General features: G+C 64.9%; 1 protein-coding gene across 1 annotated transcript in view; it reads right to left on the reverse strand.

The window, feature by feature from the left end:
• The window catches only part of COL9A3 (collagen type IX alpha 3 chain), a 20,830-nt gene extending 2,561 nt beyond the window's left edge, over positions 1-18,269 (reverse strand). Inside the window, exons 1-30 of the mRNA XM_059705088.1 lie at positions 18,156-18,269; positions 17,557-17,625; positions 16,349-16,384; positions 15,688-15,759; positions 15,069-15,122; positions 14,183-14,218; positions 13,927-13,950; positions 13,630-13,683; positions 13,238-13,291; positions 12,891-12,932; positions 11,820-11,876; positions 11,441-11,494; positions 10,951-11,004; positions 10,650-10,703; positions 10,230-10,283; positions 9,010-9,063; positions 8,291-8,344; positions 7,343-7,396; positions 7,191-7,244; positions 6,952-6,996; positions 6,755-6,808; positions 6,628-6,681; positions 5,655-5,708; positions 5,468-5,539; positions 4,439-4,474; positions 3,930-3,974; positions 2,414-2,446; positions 2,128-2,274; positions 1,978-2,032; positions 1,372-1,554 (exon numbers count right to left, since the gene is read on the reverse strand). Coding sequence (XP_059561071.1) covers positions 1,372-1,554; positions 1,978-2,032; positions 2,128-2,274; positions 2,414-2,446; positions 3,930-3,974; positions 4,439-4,474; positions 5,468-5,539; positions 5,655-5,708; positions 6,628-6,681; positions 6,755-6,808; positions 6,952-6,996; positions 7,191-7,244; positions 7,343-7,396; positions 8,291-8,344; positions 9,010-9,063; positions 10,230-10,283; positions 10,650-10,703; positions 10,951-11,004; positions 11,441-11,494; positions 11,820-11,876; positions 12,891-12,932; positions 13,238-13,291; positions 13,630-13,683; positions 13,927-13,950; positions 14,183-14,218; positions 15,069-15,122; positions 15,688-15,759; positions 16,349-16,384; positions 17,557-17,625; positions 18,156-18,221 — 1,774 coding nt within the window. The 5' untranslated portion in view covers positions 18,222-18,269. The remainder of the gene's footprint in view (positions 1-1,371; positions 1,555-1,977; positions 2,033-2,127; positions 2,275-2,413; positions 2,447-3,929; positions 3,975-4,438; positions 4,475-5,467; positions 5,540-5,654; positions 5,709-6,627; positions 6,682-6,754; positions 6,809-6,951; positions 6,997-7,190; positions 7,245-7,342; positions 7,397-8,290; positions 8,345-9,009; positions 9,064-10,229; positions 10,284-10,649; positions 10,704-10,950; positions 11,005-11,440; positions 11,495-11,819; positions 11,877-12,890; positions 12,933-13,237; positions 13,292-13,629; positions 13,684-13,926; positions 13,951-14,182; positions 14,219-15,068; positions 15,123-15,687; positions 15,760-16,348; positions 16,385-17,556; positions 17,626-18,155) is intronic.
• Between the last annotated feature and the right edge of the window lie 463 nt (positions 18,270-18,732).

The raw sequence follows: 18,732 nt of genomic DNA on the forward strand, positions 1-18,732 counted from the left end.
GTGAGGCCAGGTGAGGAGTGTGCGGCCAGGTGAGCAGTATGGGCCAGGTGAGGCCAGGTGAGGAGTGTGAGGCCAGGTGAGGAGTGTGCGGCCAGGTGAGGAGTGTGCGGCCAGGTGAGGAGTGTGCGGCCATCACACACAGGCCACTAGGACCGCTGGTAGGAATGGCCTCCCCACGGGGCAGGTGGGGTCCTGCTGTGCCCCTGACCTATGTGTCTGGAGGATGGGGAGCTCAGTACTGACTGGTTTTGCCTGAGGCTCTGCACTGCACATTCCCAGATTAATGTCACAGCCACCCTCAGGCACCATCCCGTGCCCCCCCTGAGGAGTGAGGCCACGCCTCCCCGGGACAAAGCCCATCCTCGCAGGAAGGGGCTGTGTGATGACCGTCATGGTTAGACTGCCACACTGGTTTTCTGAGAGGATCCGTAAAGGTGATTAATTCGTTTTGAATCTTATTTTCAGAAGTCGTGAGGTCTTCGGATCCCTGTGTGAAGAAAGCCTGTCCGCTCTGGGTGCCGGACAGACATCCAGGCACCAGCCTGTCTCCAACACCACGGAGGGCGGGAAGTAACTCAGGGCCTAGGTCGCTCCGGGACGAGAAGGTGCACCTGACATGCTCACCCTCTAGCGCTGGAACTGCTCCATCTCTAAGCTAGCTTTCAGAAACACAATTATTTGGTCAATAAATTGGAATCGTGAGCCCGACTGGCCGCAGGCCGCCTGTGCTGGCAAACGTTGCGTTCTAACACGAGCTCAGTGTTAAAGGCCATCTGGAGAAGGTCCGTGGCCAGCAGCTGCCACGCTGGTGCCGCAGGTCCCAGGCTGCATTTGTCTGGGCACAGCGCGCCCTGCGGCGTCCGCGTGGCAGGGCCACTGCATGGGTCCTGGCGGCCATGCCAGGACTTACCTCCTTTCTAAATTACGTTCCCTCGTTCTTTATAGTCCAGAGGAGGTTTTTGAATTTTAAAATGTTTGCCTTTTGCAGCAGCAGTGTTGTATTTTCATGAAGGTGCATTCTATTCAGTATCAAGAGGCCCTGATGATTCATCTCCCACGTCGTAGTAACCCCTACTCCCCAAACGTTATTCTGATTAGAGAAAACATCATATTTAAAAATGTACCTGCGGATGAATAAGGAATTTACTGTGCTTTTCCAGCAAAAGCTCAGCCTTTCAGAGTGTTGTGCGGCCGTGTGGACAGAGGAGGGCAGCGTGGCGGGACCCAAAGCCAGCCAAGGCCCGAAGGTCTACTGGCTCACGCCTGGGTGCCCTCGGGTCCCTGCGTTCCCTCCCTCCCCCACGGAGGAGAGAGCTTGTGGAGGGCAGGTCTGGCTTCCATGTGGGGCTGTGTGGGGCTGCCTGGACTCACCTCTGGGTCCGGGGTCGCCCAGCTCTCCGGTGGGACCACGATATCCAGGGGGCCCCCGACCACCGGGGTGACCAATGGAGCCTGGAGGTCCCGGGGGTCCCGGGGGGCCTGCCGGGCCTGGCCGACCGATGGGTCCTGGTGCTAATGGCTTCCGCAGGTGCGCAGCTAACTGTGCGATTTGCTCTTTGGAAACAAAGAGACGCAGCGGTTAGTCAGGAGGAGGGGCCCAGTGCGTCCTGCAAAGCGATGGCTGCTCTGCCTCTCAGGGGCGCTCTCTCAACCGACTGGCAATGGCTCAGCGCTGGGCTTGAAACGAATGCGGTCAGGCCCCCTCTGCGTGCCGAGGCAAGCGCCGGCTGGAGAGGAGACCCTCGCTTTCTCAGAGCTCCTTAAAGAGCCGTGCATCGGAGTGGCCAGCTGCCCCCCGGTCCGTCAGAGCCCACAGGGCACAGCTGTGTGCGCCTTGTATGTTCTTTGGTGGACACGGGGAACATGCCCGTGCGCCAGGCATGGTGTGACCCCGCCATGGGCCCCCGAGGACCCCGGGTCAGCGCGGGGCAGGGGCGGGATGTGGAGCTGCAGCCCAGGCGGGAGGCGAGCACTCACCGCTGACCATGCCCCCGCACAGCTCCCGGATGCGCTGCTCACTGGCTTCTTTCCCCTGAAATGCACCCAAAGTTGGTCAGCGCAAGGGGGGTGGGTGCTGGCACCTCGCCGAGGCCCCCGCTACCACACTCGGAGAGGAAGGCCACATACCGGGACGCCGGGCTTCCCGGTGATGCCAGGCACACCTTGCACGCCCTGGAGGCCCACGGGCCCAGGGGGACCCGGGACACCCTCTACGCCGCTGGTGCCGTTGGGACCCTGGATGCCTTTTGGGCCCAGCTCCCCCCGACTGCCGGGCTAGGGAGAGACAACAGGACCCGCTGGGTGGGGGCGGCCACCTGCAGCTGCCACGCGGCTTCCGAGGAGCCAGGTTGGCGACGACCGGCCGCAGGGCCGGACGCTCCTCTGCTTTGCTGTCAGACCGCCGGCTACTCACCTCGCCTTTGGGTCCGACGGGGCCGCTGGCTCCCTGCAGGAGAGGGAAGGGAGCATTTTAATGATCCACATGCTGTTACCTGGGTGGGAAGCAGTTGCCAAGGAACTGACCCAGCACATGACTCTTCGAGGATGAAATACAAAGTCAGATCAGCCACGAAACCACCGTGACTCTGACGTGTGTCCCGCCCTCTATTCTGGGCTCCGTTCCTTTAACCCTCACCTGAGTGTCCCTCAGTCTTTATTGATTTGAGAGAGAGGAAGGGAGAGGGAGAGAAACATTGATCGGTTAGCTCCCGTACGCACCCGACCAGGGATCACCGCAGCCTAGGCATGTGCCTGACCAGGAATTTAACCCAAGACCCTTCAGCGTGTGGGCCAGTGCTCTAACCACTGAACACCCAGCCAGGGCTCTACGGATGCTTTTTAACTTAGTTTCCCTAGAGGTGTGTTAGTCGCTGCACAGGATTCCTCATGTGGCAGTCCAGGGGCTGGCTCATTTGTTCCCATTCCGTTGTTATTGTCACACACGTGGCCAGGGCTCTGTGCCTCAATTCCCCTGTCTGGCTACGTCCCCTGGAAGCCGCCTGCCTGGGTGTAAAGGGGACATAGTTCCAACCAGATACCCGAGCGGCCGTCTGGGGGACAGCCCGTTGAGGCCAAAAGGGAGACCAGGACGAGGCTTTCAGCTCACACAGCCTGAGCACAGCGAGAGGGCTCCCCGGCTCGAAGGCACCGCCCACCAGTCAGATGAACGGGCGGTGCGTTCCAGTGCCCGTGTGGCAAGGCTGTCTGGGAATTCACACCATGAACAGCACACAAGGGAGACTACTTGGCTGCAGATGTGAAAGGTCTGCACTGGGCGTGAGGCTCGGCCGGAGACACGGATGCTGCCTGAGCCGCGTGGGTCTGACAGAGGCAGGTGACTAGGAGCCCTGCCACGCGGGGCAGCACGGCCCTTCCCACCCCGAGACTGCTCCCGGAGCTGACGAGTCCACGGGGACCTGACCGGCTCTATCTCCGCAGAAGCCCAGTTTTCTTCCATTAAAACTCAACTCCTGCCGAAACCGGTTTGGCTCAGTGGATAGAGCGTCGGCCTGCGGACTGAGAGGTCCCAGGTTCGATTCCGGTCAAGGGCATGTACCTGGGTTGCGGGCGTATCCCCAGTGGGAGATGTGCAGGAGGCAGCTGGTCGATGATTCTCTCTCATCGATGTTTCTAACTCTCTATCTCTCTCCCTTCCTCTCTGTAAAAAATCAATAAAATATATATTAAAAAAAAAAAAACTCAACTCCAATGGCCACAGATGGAGCCTTTGTAGGCGGTGTCACTGCAGGACAGGCCTGTGGCCCCTCTCCCCCGAGGACAGCACAGGGACGCAGTGGCCGCCGCGCTGACCCGCTGACCCGCTGACGCGCTGACGCGCTCGGCATTGTTCACGCTTGCTGGGCCACGGCTGGTCCCGAGCTGGCCAGCCTGTCCCTAGTGGAACAGTGAAGTCCATGTGACACACTCACCAGTTCGCCTTTGTCCCCGGGAAGACCATCAGAGCCAGCGATGCCCTGAAACGACACCCAAGTTAAAGGGTGTGCATGCCCGAGGGGGCTCCCCAAGCTCGGGGGACCGGGGGGGGGGGCTGACACCCGCTGTTGGCGTGAGAGGCTTTTCTTCCCAGGAGAGACTCCTTGGGCTCAGATTGTTCTAGGTCCCCGGCCAATAGAAGAAAGGCCAGGTGCTGCCGGAGGTCGGAAGCAGAGGCAGGAGTGCAGGCCCATCCACCCCCGAGGTTCCAGGGAGAAAATGCCGCCTGGAAAAGCAGGGGGAACCTAGACCTGCCCCTGCCACTTCCCAGGGTGCAGCTACTGTGGACCTGGGAGCCAGCCCAGGTCTGGCTCTGGGGCTGGGTGCCCAGAGCTGTCTCGCAGCTGGGAGGGAGCGAGGAGCAAGTGAGGGCCAAGGGCAGAGACGGAGGAAGGAGATGAAAGGGAGCCGCTGTCCGGAGCTCAGAGTGGGAGAGGCAGCTCACCTCATCTCCCTTGGGGCCTGTGGCTCCTCCCGGGCCCTGCAGAGAGAAGGCTCGGAGTTAGAGGAATTAGGGAAGCGAAGGTGTGTGCTCCCTCCCTGACGCTCCGTCCCAAAGCTAGGCTCCTGTGTGACCCCTCTGTGCGTGCTCCCTCGAGGCCTCAGGGTCTCCCCACGCGGCCGACCGCCCGTCTCCTGGGGGCTCCGCAGCACGGCTCCACTGCTTCCCAGGCGCCTCTAATTCGGTCTTGTTTCTAACCCTTCACACACTCAGTCCGGGGCTGATCTCACGTGGGATTGCCGAGTCAGAGGCTCAAGAGCCCCCAGGCGGAGGCTGGGCCCTGTCTGGGAACTGTGAGGTGGCCCCTACAACATCTACATGCAAATGGTCCATTTGCTCAATAGCAGCCTGAGAACCAAACTGCAGGAAGTCTGAGACCGCCCGTGGGCAGCTGGACCACAGGGAGGGCCGCTGCAGAAGTTCTTGAGGCTCAGTCTCCCCCTCAGAGTCCCGGTGCTGGGGGGCATCCTGCCCCCGGAGCTTCCCCCTGGACGCTAATGAAGGGCTGTTGTCTCCACCACAGGCCAGTGGTTTCACGTGTCCCCAGCATGTTGGGTGGTGGCTCCCGGCCTCCCAGGGCGCAGCGATGTCTGGAGGCAGGGGTGTCCTTCCCAGGGCCTGGGGTACATGTCTGAGGAGCCCCCGGTGGAGTGGGGCGGAGGGCCGAGGAAGGTGCTCAGGGCTCCCACAGACCTGGTGTGGCCTGGCCGGGCTAGGCCACAGCCTCCTCCCAGAGGTCCTTCAGGCACCTGGTCATCTGGCCCCAGCCGGCCTGGGACTCTCTGTGCCCCACTGTCATGGACGGAGGGACCCTCAAGCGAACCTACTGGTGTCACAAGGCCACTCAGGGAGTCTAGGAGAGCTGGCCACAGTGCAGCCCAGTGGTGGAGAGTGATGGCCCTCATGCTTATTTCGGCGCCAGGTGACCCTGTGCCCAGGACGCTCAGCACCCCTGCGAGGACAGCCACTTACCCGGTCGCCCACGCTGCCGCGGAGACCTTGGGGGCCTGGCAGGCCAGGGTCCCCCAGGCTACCCTTCCAGCCCTACAGACAAAGACCAGCTGGTCAGCACCCACAGGGAGCCCAGCAGGGGCCCTCCCTGCCCAGAGGGCCCACCTGGGCTCACTGGCCACAAACCCTGGCCACAAACCTCACCCACCTGGAAGCCTCGGACGCCAGGGGCCCCGGGAGGGCCTTGCGGGCCCAGAGCCCCCTGAAATCAGAAGAAGGGTGAGTCCAGCTCTGCCTCCCCAGCGGGCAGGCAGCACAGGCACTGGGCCCAGCCACCAGGCCCAGCCGTAAGGGACAGAGGTGGGGGTGTCCTACGGGTAGTTGGGGGAGTCCCAGAGGGTAGGTCAGGTACACCAGGGGACCTCATGCAGCAGCCAGACTTGGTGCCAGGACTCGACGCCCAGGGCCTCCGGGCGCGGTGGCTGTGTGGTCATTGTCTCCATCCATGGCGGGGACACGGCCTGGGGAGCTGCCACAGCACCTCCCAGGGCCGAGGCGGGGTCGGCCTTTGTCCCCTCAGCACAGACGCCTCAAGAGCAGGACAGTTCCGGCCTGGCCCTCACCATCTCCTGAGTCTCCTGTGCTCAGCCCACTGATGCGTCCCCCACACCACCCCAGCCCGCAGACAGGTCACATGGCCCCAGCCCGCACAGACCGGTCACATGGCCCCAGCCCGCACAGATAGGTCCTCGGCCCCAGCCCACACAGACAGGTCACATGGCCCCAGCCCGCAGACAGGTCACATGGCCCCAGCCCGCAGACAGGTCACATGGCCCCAGCCCACACAGACAGGTCACATGGCCCCAGCCCGCAGACAGGTCACATGGCCCCAGCCCGCAGACAGGTCACATGGCCCCAGCCCACACAGACAGGTCACATGGCCCCAGCCCGCAGACAGGTCACATGGCCCCAGCCCACACAGACAGGTCACATGGCCCCAGCCCGCAGACAGGTCACATGGCCCCAGCCCACAGACAGGTCACATGGCCCCAGCCCACAGACCTGTCACATGGCCCCAGCCCGCAGACAGGTCACATGGCCCCAGACCGCAGACAGGTCACATGGCCCCAGCCCGCACAGATAGGTCCTCAGCCCACCCTCCCATGCTCATCCCCACTCACCGCTGAGCCCCTGTGGCCAGCCTCCCCGCGCTCCCCCGCTGCACCAGCATCTCCCTGAAGGGGGAGGGGGGGCGGTCAGCGGGGCCTGTGCTCTCAGGGGGGGGTGGGGGGGGCTGTGGCTACTCACCGGGATGCCGGGCTCTCCTAAGGGACCAGCCTCGCCCAGTTCTCCGGCTCGGCCCTGCACAAAGGGGGGCTCCATCTGGGACCCTGGGCTGGGGTCCCCTCCCCCCTCCCCCTCCCCCCGCCCCTCCCCCCTCCCCCTCCCCCCGCCCCTCCCCTCCCCCCTGCCCCCCCCCCTCGGCCGAGGAAGAAGCCACCTACCAGTTCTCCCTTCTCACCCTTGGACCCTGCTCGTCCGGGGAGACCCTGCAGGACAGAAGCCAGGAGTCAGAGCTGCCGAGTCCACGGGGGAGCGCATGACCGGAAGCAGGGAACCCCAACGGCTGAGGAGCTTCTTTTCGCAGAGACCCCTGCACAAGCCCCACCCAGGGACCCCGGGAGATGCCCTGTGTGGGAGCATCCACTGCAGCCCCGGCCCCGTGGGAGCCCCACGCACTCACCGGCAGCCCGCTGGGACCTTTCTCTCCTGGGGCACCATTGCGCCCAGCCTCTCCCTGTGGGAGATCCAGGGGTGATGGGGTGCTGAGGCCCAGGAGGCTGAACTCCCCCTCAGACCCCCTCCACCCTTCCAGGCCACTGGCCAAGTACCCACCTTCTCACCATCCTGTCCTGGCACGCCATCCCTGCCATCCTTGCCTGGCATGCCCTGGGGATAGGCAATGGCATGAGGCCTGACAGGCAGCATGTCCCTCACTCCACACCCCCCCCCGCCCCGCCCGGTCCCATCACCCTCCAGGCCACCTGCTTGGGCAGTTCCCCCCTTCCCACACTGACTGTGCCTCCTGAGTCAGAGGACCCTGAGCTGGTCTCATGGCTCAGTGGCCACAGTTTAGTAACCTGTGCTGCCCTGAGACCACCCAGGCGAGGTGCACGGGCAGGAAGGGGGCGAGGGCAGGGAAAGGTGGTGAGGATGCACTCTGATGCTCATTGAGCGCCTGTGGAACCATGGGCACCCTCCACCTCTGTCCAGGCTCCTCACAGTCCCTAGCAGAGTCCTGTTTTTCAGATGGGGGAACTGAGGCTGGGGCCAGGCCTGTCTGATCCCACACTCTTGACTAATTTGGAACTGAGAACACAGCCAAGTCTGGGGAAGGTAGGGGACAGCAGGGTGCCTCTGCCCACCGCCTTCAGCCGCCTCCCCACTCAGGTGTCTGAGCTCCAGGAGGGTGGGGAGGAGCCCAGAGGGTCTGGGCTGAGTGTGGGCACTTAGCGGGGCAAGGGGGCACGGGCCAGAGCGTGGGTGCCCTGCTTCTGTGTTTGCCGGTCCTGCCCACCTCCACCTCACGTGCCCCAGATTACAGAGCAGCTCAGCCAACCGCCCTGCCTCCCCTGCGACCGGGGCAGGGCCAGGCGAACACAGGGTGCCCGGCTCGTGAAAGTGAGCACCCGGGCCTGCTCAACCAGGTGCGCTGCAGAGGCTGGCAGCAGAGCGCTGAGCCCCGTGAGGCCCGCCCCCGAAGCGGGGGACACGGCGCAGGCGACAAGAATGCGGGGCAGACAGCCCCGTGTAGGGACAGGCCGCAGGGACGCGGGGACTCACCGGCTCTCCCACAGGCCCGGCCCCTCCAGGGACTCCTTTGGGACCAGGTCTGCCCTGAAAGACACGCAAGCCATGACGGCTGGAACTGAGGCACGTCCCTCCCTTATTGTCACAGTCGCTCCCGGGTGACCTGGGCGGTGGCCCTGGATGCCAGGGGCTGTGCTTGGGTCAGGGAACAGCTGCGTTGGCCAGTCCCAGTGCAGGGCCCTCAGCACGGACACTGCCATGTTGGGTGGCCAGCTCAGTCCAGGAAAGAACTGGCTGGTGTCTGCAGGAAGTGCCAGTTGGGGAGGTCACCCCATGGCCGGATGCCCTCTCGGCTTCCTCGTTTGCTGGCTGAACACCGGAGGCGCGGGCTGTGTGACTTCATCTCGCAGCTGTGCAGCTGGGCACAAGGCCAAGCCCTAGTGCCCAGGCCTCTCGGGGGATGTGTGTCCGTGGCCAGAATTTGCACCCAGGAGCCGGGTCCTATGGCCCCAGCCCGCCGCTTCGGGGGCAGGGGGACTTGTCAGGTGACCGTAGCTTCAAGGAGCTGCTGGGCAAACGGGGTGGAGGCTCCCAGGCAGGCCAGGCCCCCACCTGCCCAGCGGCTCACCCGCCCCCCGGCAGGAAAGGGCCGTCCCTGTGTCCCTTGGCATGTGACATCGTGTGTCCTTCCCCTCCCCCCAGGCCAGGTTCTTTTGAGGAAGGACCCAGAGGAGCAAGCTTCTCTCACTTACGAGGTCGCCCTTGGGCCCACGGAACCCTTCTGGGCCCCTCTCGCCTCTGTCACCCTGAAATGACAAGGGGGCGACAAGGACAGAGTTCACAACTCAAGCAAGTGGGAGAGTTAGACTGAGGGGTGACTGGCAGGATCAGCCTGCAAGTGGTCAGAGGTGGCAGGACCGAGGCTGCTGAGGGCCAGAGGCCAGAAGAATGCCCATCACACCTCACTCCGTCCAGAGAGAGAAGGTGCAAATCTTCCATCAAGGACAGACCCACGACTCTGGTAAAGTCTCTCCCCAGGTGTGCCCACTGGTTATGGCCAGGTGTACCCACTGGTTATGGCCAGGTGTGCCCACAGATACCTTCCCAGGTGTACCCACAGGTGCACCCACTGGTTATGGCCAGGTGTACCCACTGGTTATGGCCAGGTGTGCCCACAGATACCTTCCCAGGTGTACCCACAGGTGCACCCACTGGTTATGGCCAGGTGTGCCCACAGGTACCTGCCCAGGTGTACCCACAGGTGTGCCCATTGGTTATGCCCAGGTGTACCCACAGGTACCTGCCCAGGTGTACCCACATGTGTGCCCACTGGTTATGCCCAGGTGTACCCACAGGTGTGCGCACTGGTTACGCCCAGGTGTGCCCACAGGTGTGCCCACTGGTTATGCCCAGGTGTGCCCACAGGTGTGCCCACTGGTTATGCCCAGGTGTGCCCACAGGTGTGCCCACAGGTACCTGCCCAGGTGTACCCACAGGTGTGCCCACAGGTACCTGCCCAGGTGTACCCACAGGTGTGCCCACTGGTTATGCCCAGGTGTATCCACAGGTGTGCCCACAGGTGTGCCCACAGGTACCTTCCCAGGTGTACCCACAGGTGTGCCCACTGGTTATGCCCAGGTGTACCCACAGGTGTGCCCACAGGTACCTGCCCAGGTGTACCCACAGGTGTGCCCACTGGTTATGCCCAGGTGTACCCACAGGTGTGCCCACAGGTGTGCCCACAGGTACCTTCCCAGGTGTACCCACAGGTGTGCCCACAGGTACCTGCCCAGGTATACCCACAGGTGTGCCCACTGGTTATGCCCAGGTGTACCCACACAGCAGAATGGCTCATCCCTGGGAATGTACAGTGAAGCCCAGTGGGGCTGGGGAGGCGTCTGAGTGAGGAAGAGAGAAGGGAACAGGGAGCTTGGGCCTGCATGGGCCCTCCACCCCCAGGACTCACACATACCACTTTCCCGGGGGCTCCTGGGATCCCGGGGGGTCCTCGAAACCCGATGGGACCCTGTAGAGAAGAGGGGGCATCTGGGCCTCACTTCTGAGCCTGGCCAGCATCCCAGAGAGGACCCTGCTCCATGTGGAAGGCCCTGCCTCGAGCACCCCCAGCAGACCCCTCCTTAGTTAGCCACCTAGTGGTCCCCAAGCCCCCTTCCACGCTTGCCAAGGCCTCCCTCTTGTCCCATCCTCCTGGACCTGGGCTCTGGAGACGACCGAGTGAGGGCTCAGAGGCAGCCTCGCCAAGTCACACAGCCATCTGTGGCCACTGGGGAGGTCTGGAGGTGGCCCCCCACCCGCCTGTGCTGACGGCCTGGCCCAAAGCCCATCACGTGCAGGAGGGTGGGTGCTGGCGGGTGGGTGCTGGCAGACTTACCCGGTCCCCGGGGGGCCCGAGCGGCCCTGGCAGTCCTCGGAGCCCCCGAGGGCCCTGTGGGGAGAGAGCTGGAGATGCAGGGCCAGGCCAAAGCCCGCCAGGACTGCCCTGCCCCGGGAGCCACTGAGTGGCCCTGGTGGCTTCCCTAGAAGCCCTCAGCCTCAGCTCAGGCCCTGAAGGGTGGGGCCACACACCCTTGGGATCAGCACCCTGAGAGGAAGGGACCATCCCCCACAGCCTCGAGCTGTCCAAGGGGCTCCCATCCCACACCATCACCCTGTCCAGCCCCTCCCCGACTCACCTGCAGCCCCACTGTGCCAGGGATGCCGGGGGGCCCAGGGGGGCCGGGGTCACCCTGCAGAGGAGGCGGAGAAAGTGATGGTGGTGGGGTCAGCCCCAAGCTCTCACAACCCCTTCCATGCCCGCCCGCTCCGCCCCTCATGCTGGCCCGCCTCCAGAGACAGACTCCCAGCCACTCCTGGCTGGGACGGCCGCCTCTGCTGCCCAAGTGGCAGTCTGGCCACTCCTTGCTGGAGGGCACCCGGCTCAGCCCCAGCCCGTGGTGAGGAAAAGATGCCCCCAAGGGCAGTGGCTGTAGGGACGGAGGCAGGGCTGCTGGGGCCACTTCGAGCTGAAGCCAGACTTCTCTGGCCACCGTGGGGCCTGCCCAGGCCTGCTGGGGACGTGTCCATAGAAGCTCCTCAGTCAGGCACGCCCTCGATGCCACCGCAGCCACGCACCCGCCACCACCACTCAAACGCCCTCCCCTCCAGCGGCCACCACCAGGGTACCTTCTCGCCATCTTTGCCGACTTCTCCTTGTTCCCCTTTGTAGCCAGTGGGTCCCTAAAAGCCAGCGGCGGGTGATGAGTCACAGCCTGACACCTCTTCCCCCACCCCCATCCCCCACCCTGGGCCAAGGCTCCACGGGGAGACAGCCCAGGTTGGGACAGGGCTGGTCACGAGGGTGCAGCTGGACCAGGAAAGGGCTCTCTCAGTGAGCATGCATGCTGATTGGGGGGGTAGAGCAAGGCCCCCAGGCAGGGTGGGAAGCCAGCCCCCCTTTCTAGACTCCCACCTCCCCCATCTCAGCCCATACAGGTGCTGGGCTGCCCTTTCAGGGTGTGGAGGTGGGCTCAGGTCTGAGTCACCCTGTGGCCACACCACTCACCTTGAACCCTGGCATTCCTGGGGGGCCGGGGGGCCCTGGCGGGCAGATGGCCGGGCACTGTCGGAAAAGAGTGGTCAGACCCCCCCACCCCCCGAGACACAGGGACCCCGGGAACTCCGAGCCAGACCCCAACACAGCTCAGCACCGGGGCCCGGAGGCGGGTCATCCTAAAATGAAGGGGTCCCCGGGCCGCACGGCCTCATTCCGGGCTGCCCAGGCTCTGTAGGAGCCAGACCTCGGCCACTAGGCCCCCGGCCTCCTCACAGCCCGGCTCCAATTTCTCAGCCTCGGTGCCGGCGCCACAGGCTCAAGGCAGCTATTCAGTGAGTGTCTGCGGCCTCACAAAGGCGCCTTCATGCGAGCCCCGCTCCCTGCAGCGCGTCAGGCGGTTCCCCTGCACTAACGCTTCAGGAAGGATGTGTCCCTCAGGCACAGACTGGATGCTCCGTGTTGGGGAGGCTGTGGGGTGGGGGCCTAAGGATTCTAGATCATTCCACGACCGATCTGGCACGGAGCCGAGGCATCGACCACAGGGTCTGGGCGGACTCATCAGCGACTCAGCCATTGCCCTCCTTCTGGGACGCGGGTGGGGGCGGGAAGAGACGGCAGACAGCCCCAGAGGGTGAGCCAGCTGCCGGCTCTCCCGCGGGCGGAGCACAGATCTGGCCGCCCCGCCACCGCTTCCCCTTTGACACAAGTGACAAAGCTCAAAGGCCAAGATAACAGTGAACAGTCCGGAACCTTCTGCGATGGCACATTCTGTCTGCGGGCCATGCTGCCGCCGTGGCCAGGCGGCTGGAGCCCTGGAGTGCGGCTGAGCTGAGGGGCTGGACTGTGTGCAATTCGGTTTTGCCTAATTTGGATTCTCACTGCTGCATGTGGCTCCTGCAGAGCTGGACTGGGACAGGGGGGAGGTGGGAGGGGTGGGCGAGGCTATGCCCAGACCCCATCTCTGCCTTCCTTCTGGGAGGGAACAGGCTGATTCCCCAGATGGATGTCTGAGGCAGGGGATCAGGCCAGACCCCCTCCCACCAAGACAGGCACCCCAGCCCCTTCGCGAGCAATGCCCACCTGAAGGTCAGTAGCGCCTTCGGGGAGGACCCCTGGGTGACCCTGGAAGGAGATGGCTGACTGTGACACTGCCCACCCACCTTCCCCCCTCCCCATCCTCACCACTCAGGGACCACTGGGGGCCTTGGGCCCTCATCCCTCCTGTGGTCAGAGCCGAGTGCTACTGGCCCATCTGCAGGGCATGTGACCAGGACAGAAGCCCTGACCATCCCCACCCTCTGCTCGGCCCTGGACCCAGTCGGGGAGGGGTGTGGTACAGATCTTGGGTGAGGGCCAGGGGAGGGGTGCTTGGGGACAGAGGACCAAGCCCACCATGCAGTCACCCAGAGCCCCTGCCCAGTACTCACAGGGGGTCCAGGAGGTCCCGGAGGGCCAGGCAGGCCTGGGAGTCCAGAGGGTCCCTGGGGGATGTTATGACTTAGGTGCACAGGCCCAGCCCCCACCTGAGGTGAGGGGACCACCTACTTCCAGAGAGAAGCCTCTCCAGATTGTGTCTTTGGGGGGCTGCTCCCAGCTCTGCCTACCGCCCCCCGCCAGTCCTAGGGTCTGTGTCCTGAGGTCGGGCCTGTCCCAGTCCCTGGATGTCAGCCACAGCTTCCATCACGAAAGGGCAGGGGGCAGGGGGTGGGGGCAGAAAGGGAAGGGTGGAGGGTGGGAAGCCCCTGGTGGTTGAATTCGGGGGTCTTGGCGAGCAGAGCGCCTGCTCCCAGCAGTGGGGAAGGTCGGGGCAGCCACTCACCGGGGGACCCCGGAGGCCAAGTCCACCTGGGAGCCCGCTGATCCCTGCCTCTCCCTGGAGGTAAAGAAGTGAGGGGTGGGAGTCTGCACCCAAGGGCTTTGGGGAGCTGGGGAGTCACAGCCCACTCCCAGACCCCCATGCAGGGCCGGTCTGCCCTCTCGGAAGGGACTGAGACTCCAGGGGCGCATGTCTCTGTCCCCCCAGAGGCCCCCCCAGCCCTGGTTGGGGACCTGACAGCCAGGTTGGCTGTGGGTGTGGTGGGCATGCCTGGCTCGGGGCCACGAGGGTTGTACTCACAGGAGGTCCGGGGAGGCCTTTGCCCTGCAAAGCCAAGCATGGGGTCAGAGCTTGCCCACCACCCCACTCTCGCCCTGAGCCGACCGGGTGGGTGTGGGGAAGAGCAGCTCAGGGGGTCTGGGTGCAGGAGAGCCTCCCACACTCCCTGGGAGAGAGGACCCAGCCCAGAGGGTCAGCAGAGGAGCGGGCCTGGGACCTCACCCTGGTCGGACCCTGCAGCCCCTCAGACCCCCACCAGGAGATGAGATGTACTCACCCCGAGTCCCGGCGGCCCCGGGGGTCCCAGGCTTCCCTGAGAAGGAAATGGTGTCAGGGGTGGGATGGGCCCAGTCACCCCTCCTCTGTCTGCAAACCTGTTTCCCGCCCTCCCAGATCCATCCTACAGCTCCTCAGGGGAGGGGCCCCCTCTGCGCCCCAGTGGCCTGCGACTGGTCCCAGCCCCTGGTGGTTGGATTCGGAGGTCACGGGACCCTCCACCTTGGCCTGCGGAGGAGCCCGAACCTCGGGCAGCCGGGGTGCCCGCCTGGCCGCCAGTCCTGTCACCCAGCCTCCCGAAGACACGGTCCTTGTACTGAGGCCACTCCCCTCCGGTCCTGCCCACCCAAGGCTCCCTGCAGAGACCCTGGAGTTCACCTACCCCCTCCACCCGGCACCAAAGGACCCACTGGCCACAGCTGCCACTCTCGCCCTTGTCCCCACGCCTCCAGCCGAGTTCCCTCCGTCTCTCCCTGTGCCCCCTGCCCTCTGCACCCCAGTGCTGGGGGGACGGTCACTGCTCAGAGAGGGAGGGGACAGCGTGCGGGGCTGGAGAAAGCCTTCCTGCAGAGGCTGGTCGGTCAGGAAGTGGGCTTCAGGAATGATGGTCAGACTTAGGGCACAGCCTGGGCGACCCTGGGCCTCTTGAGTGTTCACCCGGGGAGCAGGAGGGCATGTGGGGTCCATCACCCCCAACCGTATCAGCCTCCCCAACACAGTCTGAATGCCAGGACAACTCTGCCCAGAGGTGGGTGTGGAATGGGGGGGCCGTGCACTTGCCACCCTGTGTCCCCTGCTATCCCGCGGTTGTGCAGGGCCCCGGCCCCGAGCTCGCCCCTGGGCTGCCTGCAGCCCACCCCCCCCACCCCCGTGTTGCTGGCACTCACCCGCTCTCCAGGGGCGCCCTTGGATCCAGGTGGTCCTTCCCTACCAGTCAGACCCTGGGGGGAGGCAGGGCTTGAGGGGTCACATGGAAGGAGGTGACCCCTCCCCTGTGCAGGGGAGAACCAGCCATGGGCCCTTCCCTAACTAAACTGAGTCCAGAGCGGCCGAGAAGACTCCCGGGCCTGGCACCGTGCTGTGCTGGCCATCCACTGTCCACGGGGGCCCAGAGCCTCTGGGGGACACGGAGGCAGCCAGTGGGAGCCCAGCGCCTGGAGCCGTTGCTGGATCGGCAAGCCCAGCAGTCCCATCCAGACCTCAGCCCCGTGGTCTTGGGGCCAGGCCTTGAGCCCCTGATGACCAACGGGCTGGGGCTCAAAGGGGCCTGGATAAGGGGTGTTTGTTCCCAGATAAGCAGGAGCTGGTGGGACTTTCACCTCTACTGTGGGCGGGCTCTGTCCTCTGCTGGCCAAGGCCAGACTAAGGTCTGGGATAAAGGCCAGAGCGGGCCCAGCTAGACGGCAGCAATTAACCTTGACTCCTGGGCCTGGGGAGGAACTTGTCCAAGCCCAGAGGGGAGTGGGGGCTCAAGGGAGGGCGCAGAGAAAGCGCAGGCACACTCACATCCACGCCGGGCAGCCCCGGCAGCCCAGCCTCTCCTGGTTTCCCCGGCTTCCCGGCAGCCCCTTTGGGTCCCTGTGGGGGAAGGGCAGAGGTGTGAGGAAGGGCCAATGGGGAGCCTTGGCCTCACCAAGAAATTGTGTTTTCCAGTCCGGGCACCACCCACAACGCAAGAGGGGCCTCTCTCCGGGAGGCCCGGCCCTGTCCGTGCGCTGCAGACCTGACCCAGCTGGGGTCACCTGCCAACCCTTCACCGGCCCCAGGAGGGCAGCCCTCTCTAGCGGCCCCCTACTTGCTCACATCTGCAGGACATGCACCTGGACACGTCAGCCTCTCCGGCCAAGGGCTGACTGTGGGCCTCAATCCCTGGGCCCACACGCCTCTGTGAGGACTCACTTGGGGACCTCTGGCCAGCTACCCCGCAAGGCTGCATTCCTCGCCTGTCCAGGCACTGGCCCAAAGAAAGCTTCAAAGCCTGCACCTCCCAGAGCCTCGCAGACTCCGACACACACCCTCCCTCCCACCCCTTCCTGGCTCAGCCCTGCTCCCTAACCCAGGGCCCAGTGTGGTGGGAAGGGGTGTCAATGACCCCTCTGTTTTAGGCCCACCCTCCCCTCCAGACTGGAAGGGGCCACCCCTCCCCCACAACAGCCAGGACACTCACCGGGGGCCCAGGCAGACCCGGAGGACCAGCTTCTCCCTGCAGAGGGGGAGACACCCTGATGTGACCAAGGGTTCCCTGAAGACCCCGCCCCAGGGAGCAGAGCTGGGCCCCAGGGCCCTGCCCCGGAAGACAAGTCGGGAGCCCCTCACCCCCTCGTCCACACCTAGGGCACCTCCCCGCTAGGGCCAGGTGCTGAGGCAGGCACTGGGGAGAGGGGCTAGGACAGGCTGGGCTCAGCCCTGACATGGCCTACCCTGCTTTTGGGGATCACTTTGAGGGCTCAGGGTCATGACCCCCAGAACCAAGGGGAAGGCTCCAAGAAGCCCTAGCTCCTCCGCTGCCGGAGAAGCTTCAGGAAGCGCTGTGGGCGCTGAGAGGCCTGCTGCCCGCACCTGTCCAGAGGGGCAGCCCCAGACCCGTGAGGCCCCAGAAGGCAGCCCGGGCCTCCCTGCCATGACCTCCAGGCCTGCGACCCTTTAACCGAGGCTCCAGGCAGGCTCGAGTGGACGCATCCTCAGGAGGAAGGATCAGCTTGGCCCGGGAGCCCTGGGGGGCCAAGGGCCCAGCCAAGCGGGAGAGGCGTGGGGTCCAGGTTGAGGGGGAGGCTCAGGGCCACCGACGGCCAGGCAGGGCCTTGGGGACTCAGAGGGGATAATATGGGTGAGGAGATGCCTTGGAGGGGGCCCCTACCTTTCATGGAGGTGGCTGGATGGAGGGGCTTTCACCCCAGACAGCCCCTGGGGGCAGGCTGCAGGATTTCAGCTGCCCCCCCATATTGCTGGCCTGGGGCACCTACCAGGGATGCAGTGCAGGCCAAGTCCCTCCAAGGCTGGCTTCAGCCCCCAGCAGCCCCAACAAGACCCACAAAGAGGGTCAGGCCCTGCACTTCCACACCCAACCCCCAGAATACAGGAGCACAGACCCCCGGGCACACACTTCAGTGCCCACATTTCCAGTCAAAGACCAACATGCAGCCCCCCCCCCCCCCCCTGCCGCCCCATGCAGGCCCCGTGGGGTGTGTCCCAAGTAGGAACAAGGATTGTCTTTGTTTCACATCCCATATGGGTGCTGGCTCATCACCCCGACATCACCCGACCTGCGAAGTAGGACGTAGTTTTCTTTCCATCAGGCCGAGGGGGTTGTAAAGGTTGGAGCCAGAGCTGGAGCCCCACAGAACCCTCCTGGGCCTTCCCACGCCCCAAACTCACATCAACGCCATCTTTGCCCGGCTTTCCAGGTGGCCCTTGGGGACCAGGAGGACCTCGAGGTCCCACTTTCTGAAATGGAACAATGTCATTAGGCACCTGGGACTTTTCACCCCTCCCCCTCGAGGTGGGTCCCCTGGTTGGCTCTTGGGTCAGTCCGATGGAGGGTCCCTTCTTCCCAGGGTCGAGCAGCACTGGGGCCTGGCACAGGGGCCCATGACCCTGTCTGGCTTCAGCGATGCCCCTCGCCCCCTGCCAGTGTCTACTGCCTCATCTGTGCAGCCAGGAAGGGCTGTGCCCACCGCAGGGAGCCTGGGAACAAAAGCCACATTGTGGTCTCTGGCGGTGGCGGCACCCTGGCCTGGGAGGACCGGGCAGCCTCCTGGGCTCACGCGGAGGAGGCCTGGTGTCTGTGGGCTCAGCCTGGTGGTCGCGATAGGCCTGTGCCAGTCTCCCCGTCCCAGGCTCACTCGCTGGCTGGCCCAGGCGGCTCGGGTCAGGGGCGGCCCCCAGGCTGCACGGCTGGATGTCTGACATCAGAGCCCTGGACCCCCACCCCAGCCCGCGGGGGCGAGCCCAGCTCTCCTGCGCCCCGTGCTCACCTGCGCCTCGGTCCTGGCCAGGAGCTGCCCGAGCAGGAGCAGGGCCAGCGTGGGGGCTCTGGCCATGGCTGCGTGCACTCTGAGTGGCGCTGGAGGCGCGGCCAGGCTGGGGCTCGGGGCTCTGGGCGCGGGGTTTGGAGGGCGGGGCCGGCGGCGGGCAGGTCTCCAGTTCCCGCCCCTCTGGCTGCACACAAACCCCCCATTCAGCGGGGCCCACCAGGCTGGGCAGGGGCCGCCGCCGCCACCACCGGGCCTCCCGGTCCAGGCTGTGGGAGGAAGGCAGGGGCCGGGGTGGGGGGAAGCAACCAGTGGCATTTTTTGGGTCAGCCTCTGAGTTAAAATTACGCCGCTGCTGAGTGAGACACACACACCTTTTAGCAAAGAGAAAGACGCTCTTTTCTCCCTGCTCCTCCCCGGGGTGTGGGAGCCCGCACGGAGGGCTCCTGTGGGGAAGGCGCACCTTCAGTCTGAGAAATGGGGTCCGGAAGCTGCCTGCCCTTCCCCAGGCCCTGAGTGGGCCCCAGGCTGCCCAAGGCCCAGGAAGACCCCCCGGAGAAGGTGAGTGCCCGTGTCAGGG

The sequence above is a fragment of the Myotis daubentonii genome, chromosome 8 (assembly GCF_963259705.1).
Source record: "Myotis daubentonii chromosome 8, mMyoDau2.1, whole genome shotgun sequence".
NCBI classification, from domain to species: domain Eukaryota; kingdom Metazoa; phylum Chordata; class Mammalia; order Chiroptera; family Vespertilionidae; genus Myotis; species Myotis daubentonii.